The sequence below is a fragment of the Amphiprion ocellaris genome, chromosome 13, assembly GCF_022539595.1.
Source record: "Amphiprion ocellaris isolate individual 3 ecotype Okinawa chromosome 13, ASM2253959v1, whole genome shotgun sequence".
Classification (NCBI taxonomy): Eukaryota; Metazoa; Chordata; class Actinopteri; family Pomacentridae; genus Amphiprion; species Amphiprion ocellaris.
In genome coordinates, this window is record NC_072778.1 from 13,588,640 (window position 1) to 13,602,273 (window position 13,634).

The window sequence follows — 13,634 nt, forward strand, 5'->3', positions numbered from 1 at the left end:
TAAATGTCTCTTCCTGGTCTTGAAGCTGCATCATATCAACTGTTCAAACTAACTGAGCTGCTACCTGCAACTAGAAGGGAAATAGTTTATTTCATCATTGATTGCTTTTAAAAAATGCCAACAATTACTAGCTCTAAACTGAGGATGTGCTTCTCTTCTGTGTCTATTATTGACAATGTTAAGGTGTGATTATCTCATAATAATGATTTCAAAAAATATAGATTAATTGCTAATGAAGACAATCTTTTGTAGCATAAATACAGGCTAACACGTCTGTATTACAGCCACTAAAATCCTGTGGGAATTCTTTTATGTCCAAACTAACATTATCAGTACTGACTACTAATAATTGCTCCTGAAGGTGTTTAGGTGGAACAGTAAGGTGTGAATACTTTGTCAAGCAGCTTTATTAGTTAAAGTAAAATGATGTTTTTCAGCAGTAGCTCAGGTAAACACATACAATCCTATAACTTAGCATGTGAGATGTGGCTAGTAAATAATTACAGTAATGTTTTAATTCATGTATTTTTTTTTGAAAGACAAAAAACGTACCATGTACGTGACCGTCTTCCATATTCACCCAATCCAGCACCATGCGACTTTCTTCTTTTCGCTAAGTTCAAGGCTGCACTCGTTTCAAGGCTGTTGCTGAAGAAAACACAAGAACAACTGAGCTTCTGAGACAACTAATGGAAAAACACCAACCGCCAGATTGCAGGTGTGTGTAGTCACTAAAAGGAACTGAAAACACTCTTCTGAATGACAGTATTAGTCTGATTGCTAGCCACAATGCATTACAACAGGCCGAACAATAAATCTGAGATGTGAAAGTATGAAACATTTATGCTACACAAAGTTAAATTAAGATTTTTAGGTCAAAAAGTTAAAATTCATCAAGAAAAGCTAGAAACAGTTTGAGAATTGATGCTCCTATTGGAAACTTGAACTGAGAAAAGCATGAAAAAGACAAAAGGTCATCGATAGTTAAAGTTTATTTACTGTTCTGCTCAGGAGTATTTGAAGACATTTACAAGAGCAAATAAAACAACTAAAAAATGAGGGAAAATGGAAAATATAATACAATTTTATTCCTATCAGACACATTTCTTTACAATTAAAATCCCCCCACACTGTACACTCCACTGTAATTGAATGTTGGTGTATTCCAACAGTTACGACTTTACACACCAGGTTGCTGGATGAGGAACAAAGATGAGAGAAAACTCTGGAAACCTGCTGCTCACTTCTCCTCCTTGCCTTTGGTTTTCCGGTAGACCATCTCCCTGAAGCTGGACAGGATCTTGCTCTCTCTCTTCCTCCTCTCCTCCTGGTTGAAGGACGCCAGAGCTCTCTTTTCATCCGCACTGTAGATCTGGTTTTCCTTTCTCAGACGCACAGCCTCCATACGGCGATGTCTGCAGGGTGACATTTGGAAACGTGTCAGTGTTAGAGAAAGAATAGCGACTCATTCCCCCCAGGGTCTGCTTTATGTAAGAAGAGATCACACCAAACAGAAAAGTAGGTTTCCACAGCTTCAAGAATTGGTCTGACGTCTGGTGCTGATAGTTTCTCCAGTGGGAGAAGAGTTGAGACCAAGACGGCAAAATACACATTTTAACAAGAAATATAAAAAGAATCTTGCAGAAAAATCTCAAAATCAGTTCTAATTTGCTCAAAAGACTGTCAAGAATCACTCATCGACAATTTTATATCCCTAAATCTCCTCTATACTCATTTAAATGACCTCTGAACTTTAACAATGCTGTGTGTTGTCACAGTAACCACTTCACAATATAACGTTTAAACCACTGCATCATTCTAAACCGAACATAAAATACATGGATATTGTTCTTCTCTTTGTTTTGGTGACACAACACATGTTTTAAGTCATCAGTGTTTGATCTTTTTCCACCAACATCTTTAGCAGGTGGGATAAAATTTGTCTTCAATACAGTGTAAAGTGCAAAATTAACATCTAACTTCATTATTCACGTAACTGTGACTTGAAATGGAAAAAGAGTTTGATCAGTATCAATATATATGTTTTAACAGGAGGAATCCTAATCACTGTGTCATACTGATATATAAAATACTGCTGCCACATGAACTGGGTCACATCTAAAGTGAGAATTTACAGTCTGATCTCAAACATCTCGTACCTGCTGCCGCTCATGACGTAGCCGGACTTCTCAAAGTTGGCGATCTCCTCGCTGGTGAGTCCGATCTCTCCTCTTCTCGGGATACGTTTTCCGGCTTTCACGTATTCGGCCATCGCAGCACCTTCACCCGGCAACAACGCGTGACCAAAACTGTTCGAAGACAAAAATGCTCTGATTAAACATGCAGTTTCATTAAAAAGTCACAAATTTTAAAAAAAACAAATAGTGGAAATGACACTGTTTGGTCCTACAATGTTAAAAAGCCATAATCTACCATTTTCATGATCAGTGAGTCTCTGAGTGATAAAATCAGTCAAATATTGCTAAGAAAATTCATTTTTATATAGTATGTCACGTTTTGTCAGATTTGAGGAGCTGGGTCAAAGGATTTTTCTTTAAAAAAGACTGAAATAATCAGTTGTTAAAAAACATTCAAACATTTTAATTTTACCCAGAACTTCCTTATTTTGTTTGTCAGTGAGGCGTATGTGCCCTAATCTCTGCAGTCAGTGTCATATTTATTTATTGTTTATTTTACACTGTTTTTTTGTTTTACATTTTTGAAAATATTTATTTTATTGTCTGATTACTAAATGCCCTGTGGTTTTGTGTTCTAATATTTGTATTTTCTGTGTACGAAGCAGAGTAGCACTCCTAATCTCGCTGTATGCTCAGTTTATGATGAGAATAAAGGCGTTATGACTCTCATTTATATACAGATGTGGTCAAACAACAGCACAAACACATAATTTAGAATTAAGTGTCACAAAGCATGGTTGTTGTCTTTCTAAACACTTTTTTGACTTTTCGATCCCATCCTTTTTTTTTGTCATTCACTCGTCTGATAACAAAAACAGCGAAGCTTAATGACTGTTGATTGAAAGTTGGCTGTTTTTCACTCGTCTTGTTTTGTAAAAATTCTAACCACAGGGCTGTAACTGAAGTGTAAGGAGAAAAGAGAAGGAGGAAGCTACTCACTCCAGGGGTCGGTCGTCCTGGGACATGTGTGTGAGCGGAGCTTCTGGTCCCACCATGTTCTCGTCCATGCAGGTTTTCTCCACCCACATCACCGAACTGGGATCCTCCTCCTCTTCCTCCTCGGACTCTTCGCTGCTGGAGTTGCTGGACTCCTTACGGCTCTTCTTCGCCTTCTTCTTCTTGGACTTCTTGGACCTGTTAGGAGATGTAAAGTTTGGTGAATGAAACCGCCTCTTTCTGTGCAAACAAAGCTGACACATGCTGAATATTATACATGAGAACCTACTTTTTGCTCTTCTTTTTCTTTTTTTTCTTCTTTATTTCTTCTTCTGAAAGATAAAAAGACAACAGTTCAGCTGATGGAAGTTATGAATGACGGACTTTGTTGTGGTTTCTGTGATTCATCATGACTGTCTCACCATCCGAATCTGATTCCAGCTCGCTGTCCTCTGAGTGCTTCTTGTTCTTTCGTTTCTTGGACTTCTTCTTCTTCTTTTTCTTCTTCTTTTCTTCTGTTAATCACAGATGGGATTTCTTGTGAACTCAAACAACCCACAGTGCAACTATTTTACTTGTTCATGTTCAAACACCGCATACCTTCTGAACTTGACTCTGAGCTGCTGTTTTTCTCATCTTCTTCCACTGGTGTGAATTCATCAGAGCTGATGGACAGAAAAAGACACAATGATGTTAAATGATATTAAAGCTTTCTGGATTCGAACCATAACACAAAATAGTGTTAACAAAACACAGAAAGATTTAGTTTTAATGCAGTTGTTCTTGACTTACTCTGGTTCTTTCACTCTCGGTGAATATCCCCAAACTTCAGGACAGCCCAACTCACCGATCCTCTCCCTCTCCTGCAGACGCCTGGAACAGAAAAACTGATGATTCAGCCTGATGGTCAAAAACAACCATTTTTTCCATTTTTAATCCCATTATAGACCAAATATCTCCTGCAAATCATACACACATCAAGCTGTCTGGTTTACAGGTTTTAAAGTTACTGTCAGAGTGAAAAAAAAAAATCAAATTTAAAAAGCTGAAATCAGAACTTAGTTTTTTTTTTCTTGAAAAATATGTCATCCCAGTTAATTGATTATCAGAATATTTGGTAATTGATTCAATAGTTGACAAGCAATCGACTAGTCAGGTGGATCCCTTCTGGTCATTCCAAAGTCAAGGCTTTAGTCTAAGAGTGACTGAGTTTTTCCATCAAGAACCCTCAACTTGCCTGAGGAGAGTCAGTGACTTCTTTTAAATCACTTCTGAAAACCCACTTTTATAGACTGGCTTTTATGTGAAGTTTACTTATATCGCCAATTAGTTTCAGTGCTCTATTCTGTATAATGTCCTGCTTATTTCACGTTTTCTCTTGCTTTATTTTAATTTTAGCTGCCGACACCCGAGTTCTTTTGTGTGATGTCACCTTTAATTCTTTAAATCTCAATTTTTTTTATTTTTAATTTCTAACTTTTAACCCTCAATCTCAATCTTTAATTTTTGAACTGCCAAGTTCCTTTATTTGATACGCGTGCAATCTAGCTAATTATTCATTTAAGTTATGAGCATTTTTACTATTTATCATATGTGACTGCTCTGCCTTGTCTCCTTATGTCGTGCTTGATTGTCTCTGTGTTGCATGTTCTGACTGTCAAAGAACTTCGTGAACGCTGTTCTTAAGGTTGCTATATAAATAAAGTATTATTATTGTAATCACTGCAGTTTGGATGCATATTTGCCAGACTCTGAACATCTAACAGAGGACAGAGTTGCATTTTGGGAAGAGCAGGACGGTTTTGGAGTTTGATACTGTCTATATTTAGGCTTGATGTTGGAGTTTTCATACCTGGCAATAAAAGCTTCCTGTCTCTGTCTCTGAGCGTCGTCTCTCTGCTGCTCGTAATAATAATCATCTTTGAAGCTGCCGTGTTTTCCAGCAGCGTCTCGCTGCTCGGACCAGTGGTTGTGGTTGTTGCTGTTGTTGTGGCGCTCTCTGGACCGGGATCGAGACCGAGACCGGGACCTGGACCTGCTACGACGGGGGCTTCCTATGCGGAACCGTCGGATGTTTTTCGCCTCTTTGAATCGACGCTCCCGCTCTTCCCGCTCCCTCTCCCGGTTACGTGGTTTCGGGAGTTTGGGCCCAAAGCTGTCCGGAGACAAGCTCCGATCGCGGCTGTCGCTGCGGTTGCGGCTCCGGGAGCGAGTCCGAGGTCTCCGGGCCCGAGGGCTCCGAGGGTCCCCGCCGCCGTCAGAGCTCGACCGGTCGGATAGAGGCATCTTCTCTGACCGCTGTAAGCTCACCGTGAGGCTACAGAACACAGCAGTAAATAAAATACAACAATTTAGAGGGAGATTCACAAGATGTCGCCTCACGTTCCTGCTTTTTTGTGATGAACGCAACTAAACCGTCCAATAACAGGAAAGGTCCGTCCCCAAATAGGAACCGGTCTTCACTTTAACCATGCAACACACAGTTCCGTTAGTACTTGTATATACAGTAGTTTAGTCTGAAAAATACGTAAATAAATAACGCTGTAAAAGTATTATATAGTCACTAGAGTTTATTCAATCTGTGGCTGCTACTGATCATTTTATTTAATTTAATATGTATTAACGTATTTATTCAACTTTACCGTATTTTAGGCAATAAGGAAATACCGTTTTCTAGTTTGTCAAAACGGTATAAATGCTTTTTGTTTTTCCACTGTGCTTTCTTTTATTGTTTATTCAAAGTCTGTAACTGCAAGGGACATTTATAAGGTTTTTATTTCCACCTGCTCTTATACCTATACACTATTTTGTATGCATTTTTAGTTATCAGAGTAGCTATTTCAGAACTTTAACAAAACTGATTTGTTTGAGAGCAAAGACATAAAAAGAAATGTGAAATTGCTCGGTATTAATATAAATAAATAAAAGATTTGAAGATATAAATGTAAATAGTTATTTAGTATTGAATTGACATTATTAACTGATTTGCTATACATCCTCTTCAAATAGGTACATACACAGTTTTGGTATTTTCACAACACAGTATCATATAGAATATTTTTTTTGCAACAATAATTTGCTAGTATTTAATTAATTTCATAATCTATTTTAAACTTTGTCCAATTTAGACTTTTTTATTCCTTTATTGGAATATCTAACTATTCTGCACTATAGGTGAACTGCAGAGTGCCTTCCTAAATTCCCAAATGTCATTTTACATGTAATTTATGCTGTGCTGATAAATTAAGCCTAAATGTTTGCAGACTTTAACACTGTTTGACTGCTTGTCGTTTTCTGTGAACAGACTATGACTGTGAAGACATTTAAGGCTTGGTGGCTGCATATATACTTCCAGGACATATACACACAGCTATTGCATGGGATGGATGGACCAACCAGAGTTTCTCGTTCATCACTTCATTTTGCAGTGAGTATTTCCTTAATGCCAAAAGCACAAACTGCAACCATGATATTGTCTGTGTCCTCACCAAATTTCATGGCTGTGGGAGTTATATTTCTGGAGATACTGAACCCTAAAAAGGGCTCCTCATGTCAGATAAAAACTCAAAGTCTAAAAACTTAACCATGCAATTCTGAAAATGATTTTACAGACCTTAGCTTTGGATACCAAAGAGCAAACAAGTAAACCCTGGACAAAATCTGAGATGATGCAGCGACATATCTCTTGAGTTCTGTCTGAAGTGACATAAACTGACTCGTGTCAGTCTTCACTACTGAGCTTGTGCTAATCCTCTGGGAACTTGGGTGGGTGGAGGAAGTTGCAGCAGCAAAGATAATTATCTGGTCAGATTGCAGCACTAATGGCACTAAATGGGAGGAAAGTGGGGCCAAACCAGACCTAATAATAGAAATTCTGTCTGCATTAGATCGTGCAACCAGTACACAGAACACTGGGGGTTTTATGGGTCCATGTATGCGCAGGAGGAAATTCAAGATTCAAGATGTTTATGTGTAATTACTGTATAGGCAGTGAGATCATCGTGACTGTTCCATAAGACTGTGCACCAACAACAAGACATGATACTACATAATAATGAGTACAGAATTTTTTTTTTCTAAATTGTGAACATATAGTGCAGTTTATTTCATACATGCATGTCATGTACATATTGACCTTGTGCCAGTTTACCGGGGATAATAAGGAGGCTGATAAAACATAAAAAAGCTTGTTGAAACTGTCTACCGTAGGGAATTGTTGACCAAAAGAGCTGAATATAGCAAAGGACTGTAAAGTTATGGCAAAAATGCAATGGAGAAGCGACACAAAGACAGATTTTATTTCTCAATAGAGCTAACACTGAAACACCTGTCGAATACATGAATATACATGAGGCACAATGTGGTCACTGAAATCGACTCAATAAAAACTATAACAGAATTTTTCCACCGGAGTGTATGGAGTTCTACAAATGACCTGCGGAGGGCAGCAATGAGCCTCTACTGCATCTATTCTACCGCAAATGTAACCAGAAGAAGAAGTACATCAGCACAAAACAGTTCTGTCTGTAAAGTGGATTTGTGTTTTTAGCAATAAAGCAGCAGAGCACTTTAGCAAACCAACATGTCTTTTTGTACATTAAAACCGGATCCCGTGAACAAGCCGACGGAGGACAAAATACCAGATGAGTTCTTTTTACACTATTAAACCCAACAGCCACCTGCTTGGTGTTCAGGCAAAAAGTTTAGTTTAATGAAATCAACCCGTGGCGGCATCACAATGAGAAACGCTCCAAGAAATACAGCATGTCCACCGGAGAGAAGAGGAGGAAGCTGTCCGAGGAGCTTGGTACGAACGTCAGCAGGATTTTTCGTCGGAGTAGAAACTAACTAAAAGAGCTGAACTCAAACAGTTGCTCATAGTTTGTTCGCTGTTGATGAACCGCTGATTATCTCGACACTACACGCAAAAAGTAAGTAGTTTTCAGCTCAAATATTTTCCCAACACCGTTTCTCTGAAACTTTATGATGGCATGAAGTCAGCGTGTTGTTTGTAACATGTCTTGTAACGCAGCACAGTTTATGTTTTGAATAATTTTACACAACGGCGACTCCTTGCGGCTGCTGAACAGAGAGGCTGAGCGTGAAGCGCCGCTGGAAGCGGAGCTGGCCTGTTGTTAGCCATTGTTTGTAGCCAGTTAAGTTATTTAACGCACTTTTTAGTACTGAACCTGCTTAGTCTTGGCAAAAGCATCAAGGTTGCAGGTAAATCTCAGTTTCATACGTTACTGTTAAAGAGTACAAGCTTTCATGTTGGTGTGTATTCACTGCGGTCTTGTGTTTGAAGCTAGCATGCTAACGAGATGCTAATCAGTAGGCCGCGCTGCCCGCTCTCATTAACCAGGAAACACGGCCAAGCTAGCCTTTGTTAGCTCGCTAACAGCAGCCGTTGAATATTTCATTAAACACTAAAGAAGCCACAATAATAGGTTTATCTCGTTAGAGTTCGATTAACGTAGTTATCTACCCGTGTAATGTCATATGAGGTAAAATATGTGGTACTAACTGCAACTTTGGAAAAGTAGTGTTTAGCTCACGGTAGCTAACGTTGTTTTTGTTTCCTAACATAATAGGGCTGTACGATAGAGCCCAAAACTGACACATATGTTGTTTTTAAGCTATATATATGCATTGCAATATGGAAATGTGAAGAGACTGTTGCTAGATCAATTAAATAGCTCAAATGGAAAAGAATGAGTAATTCCTGAATGAATGGTGTAATTTTTATAGAGTAGTGTATTTAGATGGAAAATAAGGATTAAAATGCGCCATTCATTCATTCAGCGTTTATGTAAACTGTCAGTACACTGACGGACTCATTTATATTATTTGTTGTAAGCGAGTTAAAATAAGACGAAAGCCCGAATTTATGTAAGGATACAAATAAGTCCAGCCGTATTCCAGGTTGCAGCTGCACATTGAGCAAAGTAGGGTTTTTTTTTCCAAGTTCTTTGAAAAAAGTCGAAGCAGACTCGTGCTTGTACAGTAGTAGTACTGTACAGGGTCTAAATTAGCACATTTAATTTAGACATTACACTTGGCTATATTGGGATTTTTGATAATATTTAATGCTGATTTATATAATAACACAAATTTAATTATGTTGCTTTGTGTGGTGGTAGTAATTGCAAGACAGCGCAGAGTGCCAGTTTTTGGTCAACGTCATCCTTTCTTTGACCATAGTATTTGCATACAATTGACATGTTTGTTTTTGCAACCAAGTCTTTCTTTTTAGTCTTTCCTTTATGTTCCTTGCTCATTTTGCGGTGCACATGTAGAGCTTGCACGTCAATACACTCCATATGTCAAATAACAACTCAATTGGAGAAAGTTATTTTATGACAGACTTCTCTTCTAGATTAATCATGGAAAATGACATTGCCCATTTTCATTTGGATCAAGCAGCAACAAGTACAGAATTGTAGCATGACGTGTCTGAATTCATTTGCGCCTCTTGCAGTACGACCATTGCACACTTGCATATTGAAACTGAAACAATATATTTAGTTTTGTTTGTTGCCATAATGTTATTGGCAGACTTTTGTTGTGCCTTCAAAAGTTGGATTCTAAATAGTTTTCTCTCTCTCTGTAGACATGCCAAGTCTAAAGCTGATATCTGCAACCGACACACAGTATTCAGCAGGTGTGCTGAAGTCCATGAACGAGCAGCGAAGTCATGGATTATTTTGTGATGTCACCATTATTATACAGGACAAGAAATTCAGAGCTCACAAAACAATCCTGTCGGCCTCAAGCACGTACTTCCACCAGCTCTTCAGCGTTGCTGGACAAGTCATCGAGTTGAACTTCATCAGACCACAAGTGTTTGAGCAGATCCTCAACTATATTTACAGTTCCAAGATTGTCCGTGTTCGTTCCGATATGCTCGAGGAGCTCATCAGTGCTGGACAGATACTGGGGGTCAAGTTCATTGCAAACTTGGCCTCACCTTTATCTGAAGTTAAAGGTCTGCCTGGTTTATCGAAGGACACAGAAAGCAAAAGTGACACAGCCACAGAGATGATGCCAATCATCACGGAGTCTTTCTCAATATCTGCGGAGGAATTCAATCAGACAAACAAACATGCAGGTAACGATGATGACTCAGACAGCGATGTAATGTTTGTCTCGCATACAGATGCCGAACCTAAGGCAGCCAATCAGAAAGCTAGCTCTGGTGAGGTTATTGATTTAGATAAAGCTCGTTCAGAAGACGTGAAATCAAACCAAAATGTAGAGCCAAATAATGCAGTTAAAAAACAAGAAGAAAAAGCCACACCCCCATCGACAGCACCTGCTGTAAAGCCCCCCAGCACCAGCTGTCCTAACCCCAGTTTGCCGGACAGCACCCCTCTGCGCAGCCCGGACAGCAGCTCCAATAACTCGCCTTCCCCTGCCAGAGTCTCCTCAGGAAGTGCTCTCACAACACCAGCCCCATCGAGCAGTTTGCCCCCTGAGCCATCGAGTGCCTCTCAGCCGTCTGAGAACAGTGATATCATGGGAGTCCACAAGAAGCAAATCTCTGCTTCGTCTCAGCAAGGGGATTTCAAATTACGGCTCCTCGACGTGTCTCAAAGCTCAGCAATTCAAAGCAACATTCCTAAACCTGCTGTAGCAGCAAAAAAGACAGTCACACTCAATACAGCCACAGAAATCGATTCTATTTCATCAGGCTGCAAAGTGTATGCCAATATTGGAGAAAATACTTATGACATTGTCCCAGTGAAGGAAGATCCGGGAGAAGGAGGCTCTAAAGCCAATAACGGTAAGAGATCGTTAATGGCAACACCCTTAAAGCCCTTAGATAAAACACCCGCATCACCCAAAGCCGGACCAAACAAGAAGAAGACCAAAACGGAGCTCGAGGATCACTACGAGCTCATCATGGACGGGAAGACTTTCTACGTGTGCATCGTCTGTAAGCGGCCCTACGTGTGTCTGCCAAGCCTCCGTCGCCACTTCAACACCCACTCGTGGGAGAAGAAGTATCCGTGTCGCTACTGTAACAAGGTGTTTGCCCTGGCTGAGTACAGAACTAAACATGAAATCCACCACACGGGAGAGCGGAGGTATCAGTGCTTGTTGTGCAATGAAATGTTCATAAACTACCAATTGCTCTCCGCTCACTGCAAGCAAGTTCACAATCAGGATCCCAGCGGGAGGAAGGAGAAAGACGACGGCGACAACAACTTATACCGGCTGCTGCCGTGTAAAACGGTGCAGATGAAGTCGTACTCGTGGCTCACCGACGGGCAAGGGGTCCCCGTCATATCCGAGGACGGCAGCGTGCACCACATAACCAGCGTCGGAGAAGCCGTCCAGTCTTCCACTCAAACCAGGATGTTGAACTGGGACGACATCTTCATCAAGCCAGAAGCTGACATGGCACCCGACAGCCGCAGCCAGCCAGAGTCCACCTTGAACACTCCTCCACAGGGAGCCACAGAGTTTGGCTTTGTTAGACCAGAGACCTACTGAGCAACACTCGCTGCTCCTCATTTCCTGTGCCTTTTAGGTGCCTGTTCCCTTTTTTGCTTCTTTGGTTCCATTTGTTCCATATTTTTGTGTAATTCTTGATAGTGTCAGCATAAGGTATGGTCGCATTAGTCTGTCAGTTCAATGGAATTAGCAGTCTAATACTGTAGTAATAGTAACATAATGATGATGCACTCTAGAGCGAGGTCAAATCCGCACAGTGAAATTTGATCAAAGCGTCTGAACTGCAAATCTCCCAAGGCCAGCAGCAGATTGCATCTCGACAGGAAACCATCACTTGAGTTTGTCAGATATTCGGCTTTAATTGAAGTCAAAGGAAGACGGAGTGAATGGTTGCAGGATGGAAGTGTAATGTGACCGTACCTTTACTCTTGTTGCTTGGCTTTTATACTCGCCTCCAGCTCCTACATGATCGGAATAAATGATAATGAAATTAGCAAAAAAAAAAAAGCACACATAGTAGTGGTTCAGACGCAGTAAAATTGTAAGAGTTTATATGAATGATAAAAATTCCATACAGGATTAAAAAATTTAATCTTAATTGAGGTCCAGGCTGTAATGAAAAGGCAAAAGATCATGTCATTTTAAATGGTATGAAGTCACTGCTCTTGCAGATTTAGTCTCAAGTTCTCCGTCAGATAAGATTTCTGCTAAAAGATCAGAAGCAACACATTAAAACGACACCTGTGACTCATGTCCTCTTGTTTTAGCAGGAGGTTCTACTATTTAGGCCATGTTGCTTAAAAGAGTAAATGATATTAAGCAGCCAGCTGAGGCCTGTGTCACAAAATGGAAATGGGGTTACCTATTTAAAATTATGAAGCCTCAGTTGAGTGTTTTCTTTCTGTGTAACCAGGTGACCTTTTTTTTCCCCCTCTGGGCTGGGTACAGGACTGCAGTTGTGGTTTCTAAATATCTGTATAAATTACAAGTGTCCCATAATGAAATAGACAACATTACTTAAATGTTAAGTCCGTCATCATGAACCTCTGTCTGGTTTTGAGGCTCAGATGTAAATTCTATCAGACACGATGATTTTTAAGACTGATCATTCCATTTTTCTGTAATTCTGTGCAAGAAAATATCAGTCATGATCTCAAGTATGTGTTTTAATTATTTTTTTTTGTTGGCATTTTTGTGTCAATTAAAATCTTCTGTTGTATTTTGATACACCTCTGCATTGTTTCATTTCTCAAAATCATGTTATTAACTGAAATGTTATTTTAAAGCCAAAATCTTCCAACTACATGATCTAGGTTAGAGATTTTGTTTAATGTTATGATAGGATTGACATAACCTGGGGAGTATTACAATCCGTACATCTAGAATTTAGGGATCCTAGTGTTGAATCAGACAGAAGACGTTTTTAAAAAAATGTTTTTACTTTTTCCACTCTGTTTTTCCATTGTGTCAAAGGATAGTGATTGGTTAGTACCAGTTAAAGTAGTGCTAACATGGGAATCTGTTCTGTGTCATGTCATTCAGTTAAATCATTGCAGGGTTTTGTTTTTCAATAAACACATTAACATCGGTGTGTGTGATGTACTGTATATAATTGTTCAACAGCCCATTTTTATTTTCGCACTTCCAGTTGTATTTATTAGGCTTTTAGTGGTAAACAAAATTAAACAGTTGACATTCATGAAATGTCCATTTTCTGTCAGTTTGCAGTGAGGGGTTTTCTGATGGTACTTTTTTTTTTGCTATTTTAATTTGTCCTGCTCTACCAAAATATAAACATCTGCTGTTTTATTGACCGTCTGTGTCATCATGATGTACCTTCTCTAGCATCTCAAAATGATAGCAAGAAAAGTCTTATTGGCATGTAGAAGGCAAAGTATACACTCTGCTGTTCTCACACAGTATTTATACAAAATTGCTGAGTAATATTTTGATCAAATGGACCTTCAGGCCCAGTATTTTGTATTTATTTATTTATTTAGCTCTTTTCATGTTAAGGTTTTGGTTCTTTTGGCTCCACACCTT

General features: G+C 39.4%; 2 protein-coding genes across 3 annotated transcripts; one reads left to right on the forward strand and one right to left on the reverse strand.

The window, feature by feature from the left end:
• Positions 1–974: 974 nt before the first annotated feature.
• Positions 975–5,577, reverse strand: nkap (NFKB activating protein). Its single transcript, XM_023272666.3, has 8 exons — positions 4,987–5,577; positions 3,927–4,007; positions 3,735–3,799; positions 3,557–3,649; positions 3,424–3,466; positions 3,138–3,332; positions 2,160–2,309; positions 975–1,415 (listed from the first exon to the last, which is right to left on the reverse strand). The coding sequence occupies exons 1-8, from the start codon at positions 5,418–5,420 to the stop codon at positions 1,241–1,243; spliced, it is 1,236 nt and encodes a 411-aa protein (XP_023128434.1). The 5' UTR covers positions 5,421–5,577; the 3' UTR covers positions 975–1,240.
• A 2,060-nt stretch (positions 5,578–7,637) lies between these two features.
• On the forward strand, positions 7,638–13,180 carry zbtb33 (zinc finger and BTB domain containing 33). Of its 2 annotated transcripts, none has more exons than XM_023272674.3 (2): positions 7,638–8,065; positions 9,745–13,180. In XM_023272674.3, exon 2 carries the CDS (start codon positions 9,747–9,749, stop codon positions 11,628–11,630), a length of 1,884 nt encoding a protein of 627 aa, XP_023128442.2. In that variant the 5' UTR covers positions 7,638–8,065; positions 9,745–9,746; the 3' UTR covers positions 11,631–13,180. The 2 variants fall into 2 exon arrangements, with proteins under 2 accessions (XP_023128442.2, XP_023128441.2); XM_023272673.3 differs by lacking the exon at positions 7,638–8,065 and adding an exon at positions 8,199–8,357.
• Positions 13,181–13,634: the final 454 nt, after the last annotated feature.